The 20874-nt window shown below is 48.3% G+C and overlaps 1 protein-coding gene across 1 annotated transcript in view; it reads left to right on the top strand.

Moving 5' to 3' along the window:
• Window positions 1-487: 487 nt before the first annotated feature.
• The window catches only part of LOC140917571 (Krueppel-like factor 5), a 44797-nt gene continuing 24410 nt past the window's right edge, over window positions 488-20874 (top strand). Inside the window, exon 1 of the mRNA XM_073360688.1 lies at window positions 488-780. Within this exon, the coding sequence (XP_073216789.1) occupies window positions 613-780 (168 nt within the window). The 5' untranslated portion in view covers window positions 488-612. The remainder of the gene's footprint in view (window positions 781-20874) is intronic.

Raw genomic sequence — 20874 nt, 5'->3', positions numbered from 1 at the left:
AGTTTTTTTGCTGGTATAGCTTCTAGCAATTCTGTGAAATAAGCCGTACCAGTAAAAAAAGGTTTTTGCTGGAATAGCTGCATGTACTCCAGGGCTTTTTGCTGGTATAAAAATGTTGTGACAAATCACAGCCCCAACCAACATGATTATACTGGCAAAAGTTTCTCGCCTACCCTGGCCTTAGATTCTCATGCAAGTCTGTCTGTAATTTTCTCTCTCTCTCTCTCTCTCGGTATACCTGCTACAGGTAACATGGCTGGTGGAAAGAGTCACAGAAAGCAGGGCTCTGTACTCATTGTATCTTATGTTGCCTTAAAGAGATGTCGGCTGGCTTATTGGCCAGAGCAGTGTTAGCTCCAGTCCTGATTGGCTCAGCCGGCCTGTCACTGAAGTTTGCCAGGTTAGCGTGCCTCCTACTTCAGGACAGGTAAGACTTTTCTATAACAGATCAGACTTCTTAAGGCTACAGTGCACCTGGATTCCTAAGGATTAGCAACAGGCTTGCTTCCGAGTTCTTGAATCCCTTCCAGCTTTGTCCAAACCCCTTTTTTTTTCTTTTTAGTTTTTGGTTTGTAACACATTCAGAAGGGGGGGAAGGGGACTGTAGGAGGGATGAGCAGCAGTGGGCTGGTTCTGAGCACCCCAAATCTTGAAGAAAGTACAGTGTTTACGCAATTAAAACCAGTCAGAATGTCCGGGGAGTCTGCTGAAGACACCTCAGTCTTTGAAGACATCAAACCTGCTATAAGGATCTTGGAAAACCAACATGACCTGGCGCAGGTAAGAGAAAGCCTTAATAGCTCTCATCACACCTCAGTATCCTTATTGATGTGGAATAATGAGGTACTGGCTGTCGATTTTCAGAGGTTGGTTTTCATTATTTGCCACTTTTGTGTTGGTTTTTTTTTTTAAAAAATGTTCAGAGAAAAGCCAGATCAGAATACTTCCACTGAACACAGCCCTCCCCCAGAAATTGCAGCTTGCAAAACAAGCCTAGTCTGGGGAAACAAAAGGCCAGATCCTACGCTGGTGCAAATTGGTGTAGTTCCATTGAAGTCCACAGAACTGCCCTGATATACACCAGATGAGGATCTGGCCCATCAGTGTATAGTTATGAAAATTCCCTTTCTGTGGGTGCTAGACTGGAAAGATTTCAAAGCATGTACTTTCGACAAAGAATCCGTCGGTCACTAGATGATAAAGGTGTGGATCTGATTTTTAAAGGGAAAAAAATTGCAGCTGGATTTTGTTTTGTTTTTGCTGTTTAAATAGACTCCCCGCCCCCACCCCCCTGATTATTAAAATTTTTTGAGGGGGATTTTAGGAAGTGTTGTTTTCTGCCAGGTGTGAAACAAATGGGTAGTGAACAATCCTCTGGAACATAGTTCCAGTCATTTGTTGTATGATCGGAAGAAGCCAGTGTGGAAACATTTAAGTTCTATAGGAGTTTGATTTTCATCTTGGAGAAGCAGTAGGACAGCCCCTCTTGTAAAACAGAGAAGATCACTAAGGAAGGGCTCCAGGAATGGGTACTTTCCTGTAGTTCAGGCTCTTATTTTTCAAATCACACTAGTGGAGACAAGAATGGAATTCTCCTTGAAATTCCCCAGCGCTGCTGCTTCCCTCTGTGAACAGCAAGGCCAGAGATAAAGCAGTGGATAAGCTGCCTGGAAATCAGCCTCCAGCCCCCCTCCCGAGTCACAAGCAAAGATCCCAGACAGAGAAGATTGCTGAAAAGCTCTGGGTGCGGCAACCCCACTCGCTCAGATTGCGGGGCCGGTTGTGAAACACGGGCAGTGTCCTGCCCCACACTGGGGAACCATTTTACAACTGTCGCTGCATTGCCGCCTTGCTCTTTCGAGATGAAATGCAGGAGTCCCAGGGGCGAGCAGTTCCTTCATCTGCCTTTAAGGCAGGTTAGCATCACCCTTCTTCCCCCCATCCAATCCAAGTGGAAATGAGCGAGAGTTTTGGAAATGCCCTTCAAGGAGCTCTTGGAAAGAAGTGAAACCCAGTGGGACAAATCTCCCCTGGTGTAACTTCCCTGATGTCAGTGGGGCTCTACCAAGGATCAAGTTGTCCCTAAAGAATGAGCCTTCATGGGAAGGTGAAAGGAACTCTGGGATCTGAATGACTTTGGCTCATGGTTTTGAGGCTTGGATGGGCCACTTCTTGGAGCTGTGTCTCCTGTTAGTGATTTGCCGCCGTTCCCTAGAGCAGCCTGCCTGGTTGCTCCCAGAAGTGGCGCAGAAAGCGAGGAGGTTGGCGTTGCTCTGTGGTGTCTTGCTAAGTCAGAGTGCTAAGTTGGCTAATGATTAACCCTGGGTGCGCGCCTTCCCAGCGCCATCTTGTTGCAGGCGCTGGGAACTAGAATGGATCTATGTGCTCGGCTCTGGGAAGCGGGTGGCAGGAGGGGAGCAGGAAGGCTGTTCCTGGATTTGAAGGGTGATCATGGTCCTTTTAGGACAGGGCATGGTGCGCCATTGCCTTGGACCTGACTTTATATGGGCAGAGAAGGGAGAACCAACAAATAAAATAATTCTTGGTCAAGTGGTCCCCCGAGAGGTTCTGATTCTCACCTCTGGGTCGTGCCAGAATTCTGGCTGGGAATCTGCTAGCTCAGGGCTGCTGGCATTAGAAAAGAGTAAGACAGGAAGTTGCTAGGAGGAGTGGACGCCACTCATGGCCTCTTTGCTGTGACCTGGTGTTCTGGGAACTTTGTTTTTAAAGTCTAGTGAGAGGGACCATTCCCTGCAGCCTTTTCCCTGGGTGGCATGTGCCACCCACAGCCCGCTTTGTGTGTTCTGCTGCTGGCCCTTGCACTGTGCCAGTGATTCCTCTGCTGTCCAGGTGGGAGTGGCGTGCAGCCCATCCATCAGGTCTGTACTCTGCCAACCAGCCAGCAATCCAAACCCACCTCCCCTTGTCTTTAGAGCCCCTGGCAAGGGTGGGCTGGGGAAGTGTGAGAGAATTCAGTGGGCACAGGAGGGAAGGTTGGTGGTGGAAGCTCCAGCTTTCCATACCACCACTACTGCCACCAGCAGTAGAATGTGTGCCATGGCAATGGTCTAGAGGCCAGAAAGAAAAGGGTGCATTTGTGGAGCCGTTTAGACCCCAGCACAGCTGGGAACACACAGGGCAGAGGCCAGGGGTGCCAGCCATGGGGTTGATTTCCCCCTTCCCCTCCATGAGAGTTACTGATGCAATTACCTCAAAGGATTGGGTTAGGTAACAAATGGACTCAGCAATTCGCAGGCTGGCCTGCTGTCACCCTCCAGCAGCAGAATCAGGGTAGGTGCTGCTGCTCCATGTCCCCCTCCAGCAGTGGGACCAGAGGGGGACACAGCAAGCTGGTCTGATCTCCCACTCTGGCAACGGGACGGGGGGGGGGGGAAGCAATCTCATCCCTCAGCAATAGGACAAGAGGGGATGTTGTGGGGTGGCCCTGTCTCCTTCTTTGGCCTGGGGATGCCATGGGCAGGCATCAGGACACTGCACAAATGTGCAGGAAGACATGGTCTAGCACTGAGATGGCAGGGGGATGCCGGGTTGGCCCCGTCTCCCGCTCCAGGAGCAGAACCACAGGAGGTGCTATCCCCATCCCTCCCCCACACCTCTGCAGCAGGCTGGGTCCCGCTGGATCCTGGGCTGCCCCTGCTCTCCCACTTGCAAACAGAACCCCTGGCTGCTCCGAGTGCTAAGTCAGCCCAGACTCTGTGATATCCCTCGGCAAACTCCTGGGGAGTTAATCTGAGGCAAGGAACACCCCTGGTGACCCTGAGAGTCCCACAGACAGCTGGAGAGTACTTCAGAGCCAACACCCTGGCTGTTTGTTACCTATGACACATGCTTTCCTCAGTGGTCTGACTGCTGAGGATTTGCACACACACCCCTCCCCCGCACATGCGTACACAGACCTCTCCCCCATCCTTCTCCCAGACACAGCGCATGCATTCACCCTCCCACCCTCCCCGCCCTCCTCCCACACAATGCACATGCACCCGAGAGCACACGCTTAGAATATGGCGGGGTTACATTCTCGTAATTCTCCCCAATCCCCCCCCTTGTTTGTTGCCCCCCACTCCCCATTCAAAGCAGACGGGATGGCTGTGCTGGGGAGAACGAATGAACCATCCTTTACCTCCCTGCAGAGTTGTAGGGAAAGTTGTGTGGTTGCTTGATTTGACTCCTGGCCCCACTGCCATCCAATGGGAGTTCTGGCATTGACTGCAATGAGAACAGGATTTCATCCGTGAAATCATAGCTTTGCACCACAACACACACAGCGATTTCTGCCTTTCTCTTCCCTGAAGAGCTTTTCTGACTTTTACAGGGACAGGCTTGGGCCATGCAGTTCAGATCCTACGGTAAATTTATCTGGTGGGGAGGTGGGTTCATGATTCAGGGCTCCAGTTTGGGGGTCTTGATAGCAATGGGCTAAGAAGTTTGGATCTTGGTTTTGTGCATGTCCCCTTCAGTCCGTGGATGGGCAGTTGGTTTAGGCTTCATTTTGGTTTAGCTCCAACTCTGATCTGTACTGTTACGTCTGATCCCGCATAGCACCAGACATAGCACATAACTTCTGGTGAACTAGAGCACCTCTAACGGGAGAGACAAGTGGGTGTAGCGTGGGGAAGCCCCTTGGATTAAACTCTGAGGCATGTTGAGACGAGGCAGGGCTGTGACTCTGCTGCCTCCGGTCAGTTTCGCCAGCTCCAAGTTCAGGAGAAGGAAGCCCCACCCTAGGTGTGAGCTCAGGAAATCCAGGCTCGGGGATGTGCGGGCGGGGGTTAGCCTTCTCCCCTCACAGCTCAGTGATGTCGGCGGGGACGTGTGCAATGTAGCAGTGCCCATTCCGAAGAGTTTCATGGATTGAGAAAAGGAAAGGCCAGGTTTGTGGGGCTCCTGGAGCAAGCTCTTGTGTTCAAGAACCAAACAAGGATGTGAAGCACAAGGCCCATCATGGTTCTGGGGCAGGTTCTCATCTCAGTCAATGTGAGGCCAGAGAGCAAGACTTTACAAAATGAGGGCCTATTTTAGGCTCCTTGATCCATAGTTGAGCACCCAGATCAGTGCTCTGATTTTCAGTTTTACTTCTCCCACTGACTTCTCTGAGGGTTTGCTGACGCTGCGAGGTCGGGGGTGATTCCAGCTCGAGGAGACATACCTACGCCAGCTCTTATCGATCTATGTTGCTATTTTTAGAATGGTAGCTGCAGTGGCGCAAACAGCATCAGGGGCTAGCTGCCCAGAGTACAGTCCTGTCCAAAAGACAAGGTACATACTCTGGGCAGTTAGCGCCTCGTGCTGCTTGCACCACCATGGCTGCACTCTATCTTTAGTGCACTAACTCAATCAGAGCTAGCGTGGGTATGTCTCCACGAGTCAGGTATCACACCCCAGCTCCAAGTGTAGACACACCCTTGGTTTCAGGAGCTGCTCCAGATCTGCACCGGCGTAAGTGCCACTTCTCCTTTTGATATGGGCTCTCTGGGCTGATTCCTTCTGGCACGATCTTCCAATGCAGAGCCTGGGAAGGAGGCAGGATATTGGCAGTAATTGATTTGCTGTAGTGGAGGAATTCAGGGAAATCTCTCTCCCACACACAGCATTCCCCTCTCATCTATCCGTTCCCTGGCACTAAACATCAGTAATGTCCCAGCCAGGGAATATATGCCCTCCTACCCTCTGTGGGCTGGACTTTGATACCTGTATACAGGACACTTTTTGGCACTTTCCTTAGTAAGGACAAAGCATGGGCTTCCTGTGATATTCATGGCATACACACAAGGAAGTTGGATAAAAACAGCAGTACTCTTGCTGGAAGATTGGAACCTAACGTGGCTTTATTTCTTAGAATTCAGAATGTTAACACAATCCCCCCTCGTCCCCCCCTCAAAAACAGCGAGAGACAAAGCAGACTGCTCCCCTAAGGCAGAGAGGCATAACTCACCTGTCCTTGCTCTGGACTGGCTGTCTGCAAAGTGCTGACTGACTCTGATCACAGACTTTCTTACAGAGCCGCCTGCCTGCAAGCAGGACCAAGAAAACCCGAGAGAATTTAAAGTGATCGATCCCAGTTTTAAGACCAGACTTCCAACACCCCACATTTCCCAGGACTCTGGGGCTTGCGTTATGGTTTGCTGACTGTAGACCTGATCCAGTGCCTGTTGAAGTCAGTGGAAAGATGCCTGTTGACTTCAGCAGGCTATGTTACAGTGCCCTAGTTACCTCCCGTGTCCATTTTGAGGGAGTGCCATCAGAGAGACCACCTCCAGTGGACCCCCAACCTGGGAAATCCGAGTCAGTCAACTTGTGAGAATGCAGCTCTGTTGGGAGTTGGGGTGCCCTGTAGTTGCAAGCCCCCAGGAGCCTCATGAATGTGCATACATGGGGCACCTTGATAGTCCTCTGCTTGCCCACTCGGTACCCTGCAGCTTGTGAGGACAGGGATGGAGCCACCCTGATGCCACAAGCTGAACCACAGCCAGCTGGGCTAACTTAAGATTTCCCAGCCTGGCTCGCTTGCTGCCAAGAGCCAGCCAAGAGTTCATCAATTTCACTGAGCAGAAGACAGGCTGTGACTCCAGCTGCTGACTGTACCCTGTACCCCCCGCCCCCCGCCCCTGTGGCCTTTTGTTTTCATAGGCACGCAGCCGCGGTCAGGGCAGGATCCCTAGGGGCAATAGCAGCAGTTTCATAGAGCTATAAAGACCGGGCTGATCCTGGATCCAGAAGGCATCCCAGGGGCTTTTCGGAGCCAAAAGGGGCCCTTTGCAGGAGGAGGCTCAGGTTGGCTGGAGGAGGGGAGGAATTTTGTGAGCTGGCACGTGAGCGGAGTAGCTCTGCCTGCTGTCTGTAGTGATGGCAGCTCCTGTCCAGCCTGTCTGTTATTCCAGGGGTTCCTGCATTGCACAATTGGGAGCCTCTTTCAAAGCCAGGCTGGCAAACACAGGCATCAGCCCTTGATTAGTTTGTTCTTTGATCTCAATCAAGCGAGGAGTTTGCTTCTCTCCCTCCCCACATTGCTCTTCATTAAGTGGTCATAACCCAAGCGTTAAGATGATTAGCCAGCTGGACTCAAGGTTACTAATCAAGGGAGCTACCAAGGAACCACCAAGGCAAACAGCTAGTGTGTCTCTGCTTGTTTTAAATTTAATCTTTTCACCCTCTCTCCTCAGCAGCATCTGGTATCAGCTGTGGCTGAGCAGCACAGAATGGCTGCCACATCCCCTTTCAAAACATCTTGCTCCTGGCTATTTCTGTCACTGTGGAGCTCTAACCAATCAAATCTCAGTGCTGCCAGCCATCCGGGATGCTGCAGAACAGTCTAAGTCTTGGACCATTTAGCCTATATTCCTGTCTCCACTTTAACAGGAACGTTGGATTTCCCATGCTGGGTCAGACCCCTGGGCAATCAAACCCAGTGGGTAAGTCTACACTGCAAAAAAACCGCATCTTAGAGTCCAGGTTTGTAGGTGTTCCCGTTCAGACTGGACTTCAGGCTCTGAGACCCCTTCCTCAGGTTTCAGAGCCCAATCTCCAGCCCAAATGGGAACATCTACACTGCTAATTATAGTGCCAAAGCACGAGCCCGAGTCTGTAGACCTGGGCTCTGACGCTCACTGCCATGGGTGGATTTTTTTATACCTCATGTCTCTTCCCCAATGATCCAGAGGCATGTGAGACGCAGAAAGGGTGGCCTAGTGGATATGACCCCACACTAGTATATAGAAGCTGTGGGTTCAGTTCCAGTGTGACTTTGGACTCATCACTTCAGCTCCATGGGCCTCAGTTTCCCCATCTATACAATAGGGATCATGCGTCCCTTCATCAAAGGGATGTTTTGAAGACAAAATGCATTAATGAGTGTCAGTTGCTCAGACACCATGGCCTTATGAGGGCCAGAGAAGTACTTAGATCTACAAATTCCCAGTTAACCATGCGATACTGTGTATGTGGAGAGAAGGGCCATGGGCATGAAATTCTCAGCCTAGTGATAAAGTCTTCCAGCCTCAGTATCAGGCTCTGAGATTTCCCAGGACAGGATGTCCCATGAGGCAGCCATCTGTGTGGAGAAACACTTCTGTTTATTAGTTCTAAGTGAGGAAGAGAGAGAGTTCAAAGTTGTCTCAGGGTGGTAGCTGAATAAATGGGAGTTTCGGAGATCCTTGCTTCAGGAGAAGGGGGTTTTCTGAGCTACTTGATGGGAGTTTATTAAAAAGGTTACTCCCAGTGAATGAGTCACCAGGGCAATAATAGACCCAAGATGATCGTTAAGACAGCATCTCAGAGCGTGTAAAACTAGTCTTTCCTATGGTCTTCTCTCCTGACAGGGGACAGAAGCTAGTTTTCATGTATTAGGATCTCTCTAGCTGTGGCCTGTTTTTTCCATCGGAAAGTTTTGTCCTTGAAAAGCAGCTTTTTGATCCCTGTGGAAGTTATTGCAAAAAATGTTGGAATCAGTCTACGTTTTCTGATTTTTTTTTTTTTAAATCCCAACCAAAAAAAAAACTCATTTTGATTTTTATTTGAATGGAACCAAACCATTTTTGATGCTCTAATTTTGTCCCCCCAGCCCTCGTTTGCCTTTTCCCAGTTCAACAAAAAAAGGGGGAGAAAAGGGAGAAGGCGGTCAAAATATAAATGAGAAAACCTGATATTTTTCATTCCCGCTTGAATCAGACAGAATCAAAGGGGAACTCTTTTGTTTTAAATCAAATGGTCATCTGACCCAAAAAATCAAAACCGTTGGTGGAAAATTTCAAACAATGAAAATTGTTTCTTTTGTTTGAATGGTTTTGAGGGGAAGAAATGCTGGTTTCCAACCAGTTCAAGTTGTCAGCAAGGTGGCACTGAGTGATGGGCTGTGCCCAGAGCATCAGATCTGAGCTCCTGTGAACTTGGCTCAGGGTCCAGATCCCCATTCAGAACTCATGGCTTGAGCCCATCTCTAGTGACCACCCCCATCTGTACTCAGTGCAATGGAGCCTGTGGGGAAAAGAGTCAGGGAGCCCCTCTCCTACCCCCATCCAGCAACACAGCAGGCTTGTGAACTCGTGGAGAAGAGCCAGTTCTTTTGCAACCCCAGGTGTGGCCTGCGGACAGTGGGGCATGGCCATGCACAATCCCAGCAGCTGTGGTGTGCAGCCTATGCCAGCGGGGGAAGAAAGGCTCAGCAAAGCGCTCCGTGCTCTTCCCTCACCCACCAGCCATCCCTGTGCTGGCAGAACAGCTGCATTTATCTCACTTGATCAATTCCCTGCCACTGCAGGGGTCCTGAGTGCTAGGGGGCCTGGGTCCCTCCTATTCTCTGCCTGTGGCCCCAAATAATTGAGTCTCCTGGGGGCTGATACTTTGGTTTAATTTTGGCCAATGGGCTTGATATGCTTGGGTGGCATTAGTGGCCTGTTATAGACAAGTCCGACTGGATCCTCTGGAGGTCCCTCTGGCCTTAAAATCCACTGCCCCTTCCCAGCAGCTAGCACCCACAATATCTGGGCCTTTGTAATTAATAGCAAGCACTCCCCATTCCAAGTTCTCTGGGAATCCACACGTAGACAGCTCAGGTCACTCCCTTAGCAATCTGCTTTGGCTGGCCCTGCTCTTTCCTCTTCTCCTTGCTGTGGTTTACACCATAAATGACCTGCCAATGTGGATCAGATGCTTGGCAGACAATTCGGGAGACCTCTGTTTACACCCCAGGACAGGTAGATCATGACAAGCTCCCTGCTCCGCTACTCAGTGCCTCACCTCTGCCATCTCTATGTGCATCTACACTGCAATGTAAGCCCAGGCTTAGCACAACTCAAGTAGCAGACCCTGGGTTTGTTATCCTGGGGCTTGTGCATCTTAACTGATTTGTAACCACAGGTTAGGAATTGTTGAATCCTGGGTCCCAACCTGCAGCTTCAGTGTCTGTACTGCATCATGTGGGTCTGAGTCTATCCACCCATATCCCAGACTTCCTAGCGCCCTCCCAAAATGTGGCCACTCTAGCCCTTTGGTCATGATGCAATGTGGTAAAATTTGATTGTCTAGAGGACATGGAAAGTCAGCCCGTGGGATTGTGAAATACTTTTGGCAGGCTCTCAGCACCCGAGTCCAGTGGGACTGCGTCTACACTGCAAAGTGATAGGGCTTGAACCCTGGGTCCTGGCATGTCTCAGGCTCAGACCCTCCACTCCCACAAAGTCCTGGGCTAGCACAATTTGCGTGTAGATGGAAGGAGCGTTAGGCTTGAGCCTGAGTTCAAACTCTGGGCTTATACTGTAGTGCAGACATACCTTAAGAGTGAGAGGGAATGTTAGTCCCCATATTTTCTTCAGCCCTTGGTCTCCCTGCTGAGAACACAAGATGGATGGTGGTTTTGGTGATGTGACTAGAGACCGAGCCCCCAGAAATCAGCCTGAGACACAGAGTCACGTAGGTCATTGACACACCTCAGATGATACCTGCAGGTGATCTCTACCACCCTGGGCTGGGTTTGAACTGGTGGTAGGTAAGAAGCTCCATATCTCCTTGCCAATTTCCTAAGACACCCAGCCCCCTTCCTCTTCCTTTGTCCCCATTGCATGCTGGGCTTGGGCCTGATCCTGATCCTTGTCAGGAGTTTTGCCATTGCCTCGCACAGGAGCAGGGTTGAGCCCTCTGATTGTGCAAGGAGCCCCCCTTTGATTTCCTTGTGGCCTGATGTAATTCTTTGCTCCTGCCCGGATCCTGCAGTGAAATCAGCTGTGTCTGGGCCCCTGCCAAGAGGAGTGAGATCATGTGAAAAGGGCTCAGGTTTCCATGCTCAGGCAAAGCTTCTAGGAGGAAGTGAACACGTAGCCATGGGAGGTGAGGATGGAGTTTAATGCCTTCCATGCTGAACAGCAGATGGGTCCTGTGCCTCTTCCTACTCTGCCTTGACGGCTCTGATCATCTGGATGGAGGTTCTAGGGGACACCAGTGAGGGCATGAAGGGGTTAATGATCCTGGGTTAAAATGAAGTGGTTCAGATTGTACCAAGCTAGTGGCAATTACCAGTGGATTATAGGAATGATCGAGGGAATTCAATGGCTTGTGCTGGCCACTTAGCTAAAGAGCCAGATTCCACCCAGTATAAGTCCAGCGTCACTCCCCAGCCATCAGTGTCAGAGTAACTAGTGTCACTCTGGATTTACATTTATGTAAGTGATGGCAAAGGCTCAATGTCTACGTAGCAGCTGGGAGATGTAAATTCAAGCTCTGGTAGACGGATACACGCTAGCTCTGTTTGAGCCAGTGCCTAAGTATAGCAGTGTGACCGTATGCACTTGGGGGGGTTGGACGGGATTGGGCTTGGGTGGGTAGCCAGTGTCGCCACTTGTAGGCAGTAGCTTGAGTGGAACTAGTGCTTGAGCATCTACCTGCAGCAGAATTTACCTCTCAGCAGCTGTGTAGACGTACTCTAGGAGACACCCGCCTGTCTTATTAACCTCTTCCCTGCTGTTAGCCCGTGCCGCGGCATGCCTGCTGTCAGATGACGCCAGTGGGATCTGTGCCCATTTATCGCACGCTGGGAGCTTGGGGCTGCACTGTCAGAGTGAGGTCCATGGGTGTATGGTACCCAGGGCACTGATCATGACTGAATGGGGCAGTAGGAGACCAGAGGTTGGTGTGACGGGTTGGGTCACAGAAACCCCTTGGGGACTGCCCCCTGATGTGTTGAGACTACCCCGGAGCCTGTTTTCCCTGGCAGCTTGGGACTTCAGTGCCCTGCCTGGTTGTGCCAGACACGCTAGCCTGCAACAAACACAGACCCAGGTCTGAACCTGGTCCCCCAAAAGCTGCAGGCTTAATTGAAAACAGCTTAAGAAATGCTCCTGTCTTCAGCATTCAGATACCCAGCTCCCAATGGGGTCCAAACCCCAAATAAATCCGTTTTACCCTGTATAAAGCTTATACAGGGTAAACGCATAAATTGTTTGCCCTCTATAACACCGATAGAGAGAGATGCACAGCTCTTTGCCCCACCCCAGGTATTAATACATACTCTGGGTTAATTAATAAGTAAAAAGTGATTTTATTAAATACAGAAAGTAGGATTTAAGTGATTCCAAGTAACAACAGACAGAACAAAGTGAATTGCCAAGAAAAATAAAATAAAACATGCAAGTGTAAGCCTAATTCAGTAAGAAAGCTGAATATAGATAAAATCTCACCCTCAGAGATGTTTCAGTAAGCTTCTATCACAGACTGGACCCCTTCCTAGTCTGGGCACAGTCCTTTCCCTGGTACATTCCTTGTTCCAGCTCAGGTGGTAGCTAGGGGATTTCTCATGACTGCAGCCCCCTTTGTTCTGTTCCACCGCCTTCTATATCTTTTGCACAAGGTGGGAATCCTTTGTCCCTCTCTGGGTTCCCATCCCTCCTTCTAAATGGAAAAGCACAGGTTAAAGATGGATTCCAGTTCAGGTGACATGATCACATAGCATGGTAAGACTTCATTACCCACTTGGCAGCAGCCTCTGTAGTCAATTGTCCTGGGTACTGGGAGCCATCAAGATTCCAAACCACCATTAATGGCCCACGCTTTGCATAATTACAATAGGCCCTCAGAGTTATATTTCATATTTCTAGTTTCAGATACAAGAATGATACATACATACAAATAGGATGACCACACTTAGTAGATTATAAGCTTTGCAATGATACCTTACAAGAGACCTTTTGCATGAAGCATATTCCAGTTAAATTATATTCACACTCATTAGCATATTTTTATAAAATCATATAGAGTGCAACGTCACAGTTGGGTTTGATGATCTCCCTCGGTAGTCATTTCTCCAGAGCTAGAAATACATGCAGTGAAATGTATAGCACCAAACAACAGCAGTAGGGTAACAGCAAGCCCCTGATGTGTTGAGGTGTGGTTGGGTGCTTCACTCAGGCTGACTGTGCTATGGAGGGACCATTCTCACTCTCAAGGGGAAGTCAGCACCTCTGTTTGCTCTGCAGTCATGCATGGATGGCCTTGAGCAGCTCTCTGGCACCTGATCTGACCCACGTTGAAGTAAATGGAAAGGGCCCCATGCCCTGTGTGAGGGAAGGACTCTGTGACAGGGTACAAAGGGGACTAAAGGAGAAAGCCCTCAGTGCTCTGAGATATCCCCTAGTGACTCCATGGGAAATAAGGCTGAGCAAGTGATGGAATTTTTGGTTCAGGGGCTGAAATGAAAAGAAACAATTGGAAACCTGATTCAGTTGGAAGAAAAAAATTTCAATGTTTTTGGTCAAATTAAAAAAATTCCATTTTGAATTGAGTGAAATGTTTCAAGTAGCCCCAAGAGAAAATTTCTTCAAGTTTTCCACTTTGTTTTGGATGTTGTATGCCTTTTTTTCCCTTTAAAACCAGCCAAATTTAAAATCAAAACAGCATTCTGAGTTGAAAAGTCAATACAAAATGGTTTGACTCTTCTGCGATTTTTTTTTCCCCAACCAAAACTATTTGTGGAATTTGACCTGAATTCAGCAAATAGTTTTGGACTCCAGAAAATTCATTTTTTGGTTTAAAATCCCCAATTTGTTGAAAAAAATACATCCAGCTCTAGTGGGAAGCTTGCTCCTGAATTCTGTCCAGTCCATCTGATGCTCCAAGCTCCCTCAGTGTGGCCCCTATGACTGCAGTGCTTGGAGCTCCCTTTGGCCCCACCTAAGCTGATCTGAGCTCCCCTTGTCTGATCCATTCTGAGTCTCGCTTCCCCTGCTGCTTGGAGCGTGCCCCTTTCACTCCACAAGGAGGTCTGGGGTCGTGAAATGTGGGTCAGAAAGGAGCAGATGCGGTAGCAGGAAGGAGTTCAAGGAAATGAAATGGCACTGGAACAAGATGTTCTCAGGTTGTTTCCTTGGCTGCCGGGCTGAGCCATTATTGGCACTCCAGATCAAGGCACCTGATAACGGGCTTTCCCAGGACCTTTTCACAAAAGCCGTGTGCAAGGTGTCACTGATCAGCCGATGACTTCAGCGCACAAGGAGCTGGCTGGTCCTTCACCACTGTAAATAATGAGGCAAGTTTGGCCTCAACCACTTGATCCTGTCCCAGCTTTCACAAACCATTTTGTAGTCTTTCCCCACCAGTATCTACATTAAGTGTGCTGGGCACTGCTGGCTGTTCATGGGGTTTGACAGCTCCAGCTGCCTCTGCCCTCAGGGGCTGGTTCACGGGACTGTATTTTAGTAAGGAATAGATTGCAGGCTTTCTGGGATAAGGACCAATTTCTTTTGTCCTGGGTTTGTACGGGTCCCATCGGTGCTATGGTAATACAAAATAATCCCTATAAATGAATGCACGTTATACAGAATGTTATGCCACCACACACTGTACCGGGCAGTTGGATGAGGCTGTGGATGAAATTAATTAATGGGACAGCCCCATTTTCAAGGTTCTGTCTGGCTTGAAGGGCAGTTGAAGAGTCACCGGTGTAGTTCAGAGGTCTTGACGCCTCAGCGTTGCATCAATTAGTGATACCATTGCATTGCCACATCCTGACATAACGTGGCCATTTGCTGAGGCAATGGAAAATTAGATTTACACTCATTAGCTAGATAAACTAGTGATTCATAATGATTTGTAAGGGCCAAATGCTGCCTTTAGTTACACCTAAGTACTCCACTAGTGCTGGGTGGTTTGCTTAGCCCCAGCATTCCCATTGGAATCACAGATTTGCACCTGTGTAAATAGGAGCAGAATTTGGCCAGTGGGAGTCATTTCCACAGAATCGCTGTCTCAGTCATTTATTTGTAAATACCATTTAATCTGCTAAAGTACTTGGCACTATTGATCAAAATATGTGTGACTATGTGTGTGCTCACTGGCTGAGAAAGCAGGGATGTAGGTCGCACAAGGCCTGACACCGTGCTGTAGAAACATGCATGCGTCTGAGATCGGCGTGTGCATAGTGTTACCATGATATGCCATAGATGGGTAAATTTCATACGTCGTGTGGTGCTGGAAGCTTTTGTGAGATGTTGCATTTCCCATATGTGCTGGAGCAGATCCTGACTGTGCAGAGATGGGAACAAAGACCTGGGAAGGGATGGAAGAACCAGGCTGCCTGTTATCTGCCAACGCAAATTGAGACTTGCGTTTTATTTTGCTGTACTGGGCAAATGTTTATGGGCCTTATTCTCCTCTCATGCTGGTGTAGATCAGGAACAAAGGTTGGCAGAAAATGTTTTTCCCATCCTGTGAATGTTTTCAGGTTTTTGGAAACATTTCCCGTGGAAGGAAAAGTCAAAAGTTTGAAAGTTTTTATGAACTGAAAAATCTTAGAAAAAATTGGTTCAGGTCAAGTGAAGTGTTTCATTCTGATCATTTCAAAATGTTTCATTTTGCTTCCAATCATTTAATGTTTTTTGTTACTATTCTTAGCTAAAATTTCAAAGTGAAGTCATTTTGCACTGGAAAAGTGAAAAGATTTGTTTAGAAAATGGCAAAACAGCAAATTTTGACAAATTTGAAACTTTTCAAGTGGAAGCGTTAGTCAGAACTGACCCTTTCCTGCAAAATGGTTCAGTTTCCACAAATTGGGACGTTGTTTTTTTTAATGAAAAACTGTTTTGTCGGAAATGCCCAGCCAGCTGTAATTAGGCGTAAATCCTGTAAAAGGGATGGATTTAAACAGAAGGAGAATCAGGCCCAGGAGTTCAGATCTGAGCCAGCCCTTATAAGAAAGAGGAGAGTGGGTATGATTTCCATGGAGAAAGAATTGAGATCCTGTTCATTCAGCACAATGAATGTAGTCTATTCATATTCAAATATCACCAAGCCATATACACTTGTGCAATTGGTATGTGGCAAACCTGGCTCTCTTTCTGTAAATATGGACAGCCCCATGCACAGAGGGGCTGGTGCAGTTCTGCTGTGTCCCACCTCGAGGGCTCCCAGTGCCACAGGAAAAGCATGGAGAGTCCGAGAAGTTCCTGAAAGCTCCAGCATCCGCTTCATAAGAAAAGCCATGAACTCCTGCTCCATCCTAGCATTCCCCTTGCAACAATGCTTCATAGGAAACTGCTGCCTTTCCCTGCAGGCTGGCTACAGCGCTGCAGGAGCACGTGACAGGAGGATGAACTACACTGCATTAAGGCTCTTACCGTAGTTCACTACAGGCCTGGATCCAACGCTTACTGAAGTCCGCGGGAGCCTTTCTGTTGATTTCAATGGACTTTGGATCAAGCTGTAGCTGGGGGTTGACGGGAGGAAGCAGAAGAAGGCTTGAGATGTGGCAGTTTTAAACCCCCTCTCCCCTCCCCTTCCATCGCCCCAGGAACCTTCCCTTTCTGGCCCCTTTCAGGCCACCTTTCCAATGCAAATACTAGTCAGCAGCTATGGAATTTTGTTTGTACTCCCAGTTTGCAAAGTTGGAGCTGGCAGAGGCTGTTGGGTCACTAATCATGCCTGAAAAAGGCAACCAGGCTCATGGGGAGGAGGAGACAAGGGGCCGTTGGAGCTTAGCTACCTGGAAGAGCTAAAGGAGGAGGAAAGTTCAGACAGAAAAGGCAGTGCAGTATATATGGTGACAGCTGTCGAGAAGCGGCAGGGGCAGATTCTGGTCTCAGTTACACCAGTGTGAATCCAGGGAAGAATCCATATTTGGCCTGAGATCAGAATCTGGCCTCCCCGTGAGCTTCCCCCACCTACTGTTTATATCAGATTAATCCCTCCACCAAGAACTACTTTTCAGAGTGGAAGGACATGCTACATGACTCCCACCGAAAACCTGCCTTTCAAAACAGGTGTTAAAAAAGTAAATACTTTTCCAACGAGGCAGCCCTACCGGAGCAGAGGCAGTGCAGTCTAGTGGGCAGGCCACTGGCTGGGATGTCAGGAGACATTCTGGGGTTCTGTTCTGGACTGTGCTCGTGGGAAAGTTTCTGTATGTTTTGGTTCTCTGCCCAGCCTGGGTCTGTCTGTTTAGACTAAGTTCTTGGGGGCAGGAGCTATCTGTCACAGTGTGCGCGTACAGCCCCCAACATGATGGGGCCCTGGTCTTGGTGCGGGCTGAAAAATAACTAATAACAGGAGCGTGGTAGGCTCCAGCTGGCTGCAGTGCTTTAGCAGTCCCTGTCGCAGGTAGTTGAAGGCATCGAAGGCTTTGACCTCATGCATCTCAGTGCATCTGCACCAATGCTCTGCTAATATGTGCTCTACCAGGGCTTGGGGCAGAGAAGATGCCAGCTGACTTGGGTGGGCCAGGGATCAGGCTCTTAATGACCTATACTAGCTAACAAATTACAAGAGCCTGAATTTACATTGGAAACGATTCCTTTGGAAAGTCTGAGCTGTGATTTCCTGCCTTCCCAAATGCAGGCCTCCTGGGGATCCAAGTATTGACCCAGGTTAACGCTATGGTTCCTCCTGAGAGGCTTAGCCTGGGGAGCGATAAATTCTGAGACTGCTTCACTGCCTGTCTGCCAACTCCCTCAGCTGTCTATTCTGCACAAGAAGTATTGTTTGTTAGCTCTGGAGGACCAGCGCAGAAGCATTTGCAGTTGTGCTGTGTGTGTCAGGAGAGATATCTTCCACAGTGAGATGAGAGAAGATACTGTAGATCAGGGCAATAACAGATCTGGAGCAGGGTTGCTGCTAAGAAAGGGCCCAAATAACCAGACCTGGAGTTGTCCAGGAATCATAAGGGTGGGGAAAAAAGGTTGCTTAACAAACCCTGCATTAAAAGATTGCTCTAGTTCCAGCAGGAGTTAATTCAGGGGAGCCCCAGGGCCTGTGCTACACAAGAGGTCAGAGTAGATTGTCACAGAAGTCCCTTTTGGCCTTATAATCTATGAATAATGTTGGACAGGTAGGGAGTCCTCTTCAACTTGGGGATAGCAGAGTCTGCAGTTGCACTAATGTCTGATGGGGGTGCCCCTCAGTCCGGTCACTTATCTGGAATATTTCATTCAGAAGACTAGGTTGTTTTCCATAGATACAGACTCCATCAATGGCAACAGCTCAGGTTCAGTACAGCTATGCGTAACACAGAACAAGAGCTCGATCCAAGGCCAGGGCCTGTAGTGCTGCTAAGGGAGGTCTTACCATGACAGTTATGGATTCACGGTTGTTTCTGCTCCCTTTCCCAAAGCCCCAGTCAAATGTGTCCTCTCATTTTCTGTTTGGTAGACGCTGGAGCTTGGACCTAGGGTTTAGAGCTTGGATTTAGATTGGGTCTTCTCTGTGCACCAGCCTCAGCGAAGCGAGCAGCGGATTTCTGAAAAATAGTGTTGATTAGGAAATTTCCCCCATCCTGCCTGCAAAAGCTGAACACCTCTGCCCAACTTCAGGCTTTTGAGGGGTTTTCTCAGGCTCTCCGGGTTTGCATGCACGAGTTTTCTACCATCGCCAACTAAATCAGGGGAGCCAATGCCTTTGCAGACACTCCATAAACTTTGTTGCAGGACATAAATGTGTGCGGTTTACCCTGAAACTTTGACCCAGATCTTCAAAGATATTTAGGCTCCTAACTCCCAAACCTGGAACAAACCTATATAAGGTGCCCATCCTAGGGATTACAACCATGTTATCTACCTCCAGTTAAGTGGCAATCCATTAACTCAAGGTAGAAAGCTGTAGTGTGGTCATAACCCCAGGGGCCTTGTGTACGCTAGGGAACAATGTGATTTTTTTATATTGAGTTAGCAACCCTGAGGTAGGTAACCCCACTGGAATCCCCACTTAGCACATAGTGCAGACACAGTTTAACACCTGTAAAGTTGTGCTAGCTGGCTGGGGTTGATACTAAGTGGAGGCTGTAGTGGAGAGACACCGATTTATGCCAGCTGAGAATTTGACCCATTAACTTCAATGGAACTGTGGCCAGTTTGCACCAGCTGGGGATCTGGGTGCATTGATTGCCTTGGAGCTATGATGATACACACTGGCTGAGTATTTGGCCCTCTGTTTGTGTGTGTGTGGAGTTGCTTGAAAGGAATCTCAGACTTTTCTCCTAGTAGGCCGGGCTGCCTGTGCTATCACTAATTCTTATACTCAGAGAGTTCTAGAACAAATGAGGCAACAAACAGAAACTGACTTCAGTTGAGGTCAATATCAAGACTGAATGATCAGAGATGCAAATATTTGTACAGGTCAATATTTAACTAAAGGGACAATAAATGCTGATACGGAACCAAATCTGTATATAAATACATTCTATTTATAACACACATTTTTAAAGGGATGCTGCCAAGAACTTGTCATGACTTCTGATTGATGTCTTTCCTTCCTATTGTTGGTAATTCCTTTTTAGGAGCTTGGAAACTGTGTTCCTAGCAGGTGTGTGTGTGTGTGCGAGGGGAAAGTGGTTGCACTGTAACAGATCCATGCCTGCAGACAACAGACTTGGGTCCAGAGCCACAAGGTGTTTAGGCTCCTAACTGCTGCTGATATCCATGGACGTTAGGAGCTTACGTACCTTTGTGGATTTGGATCTGGGTTCCTGCCACACACTTGAAGAGGTGGGATTAGAATCCTAGTCCTTCAGCTTCAAAACAACAAGTCTCTCCTATTGGAACTAAAGAAGAGCTGCTTTTGCTGAGTTTTGTATGTGGCCTAGCTACTAGCGGGAAGCCCCACTCATACACATGGAAGTCCAGAACCTGTATCGCTGTAGCACCTGTGTAACTTTATTCACATCAGTAGTCTCACTGGCTTTTGTGGGTCTACTCAGGTGAGTAAAGCGACACCCATGCTTAAGGGCCTTGTCTGCTATTTCCTTTCCCCTGCCCTTTGTCTTCCTTATCTGTTGAGACTGAAAGCTCTTTGAGGCCGGGTCTGTATTTGTACAGTGATTAGCATAGCATAATGGACCTCTTGTCCATCAGCCCCTAGGCACTACCAAAATAAACCATCATCATCATCATCATAAAGGGTCCTGAATGAAAGACTTCGAGACTAACCAATTTATTTGAGCATAAGCTTTCGTGAGCTACAGCTCACTTCATCGGATGCATCCGATGAAGTGAGCTGTAGCTCACGAAAGCTTATGCTCAAATAGATTGGTTAGTCTCTAAGGTGCCACAAGTACTCCTTTTCTTTTTGCGAATACAGACTAACAAGGCTGTTACTCTGAAACCTGAATGAAAGACTGTTGACGACGTCCCATTCACTTCACCAGGCTCTGAACCAGGTCCTACCTGTTTGCAGGAGCAGGTTCAAAGCTGGTATCACGGCAAGCACCCGATGGCAAATACGTTGGGTTGGAGTGGTCAGAAATCAAAATCCTGGAGGAATGCTGAATGGCTTTTTCCCCCCACTACCAATGTAATGATCCTTTTCTGTTTTTAGCAGACATTGATTCCCTGCTTGGGTGCTGAAAACACCTGATGTTGCTATGGTTGTTTGTTAGTTAATAGCTTCAGCTTATACAGCACCTAATCATTAAACCAGCAGCCTGAACTGATCAGCACAGTTCTAGGTACTGTGATCATTGCCTGCTGTTGCTGCTGAAACGGCAGGGGGCGCATAAGCCATTGTTTTGTCTGTCCCCCCAGATTAGTTAGTTTTTAAAACATGAGTTTTCATGATGAAAGGATGCTTTAAATTTTCTTTTCTAAAAGGGACTAAATTGGACTGACTGGATGGCCCTGGAGAAAGGATGTGATCTTGGTTTTATGGAACGTTCTACCTCTAGGGCATTGGTTTGAATCCAGACTGAGACAGCAGCACCAAATTGTTCCTGTTTGGTGGCCATCCTGGATTGAATTGGTGGATTTCAGCCCAGGTCATAGTGGATAGCCATTCTGGTCACTGCTTCCCTTGTTGGCTGTCTCTTTGGAGAGGCTAAGGATCCCGTGGCATCATCTGTGTGACTCGTAAATGACATTTTAATTTTTGTGAAAATTTTCAAAAGAAATGAAA

Source organism: Lepidochelys kempii, chromosome 9, assembly GCF_965140265.1.
Source record: "Lepidochelys kempii isolate rLepKem1 chromosome 9, rLepKem1.hap2, whole genome shotgun sequence".
Taxonomy (NCBI): domain Eukaryota; kingdom Metazoa; phylum Chordata; order Testudines; family Cheloniidae; genus Lepidochelys; species Lepidochelys kempii.
This window is presented reverse-complemented; position numbering and strand designations above follow the sequence as displayed.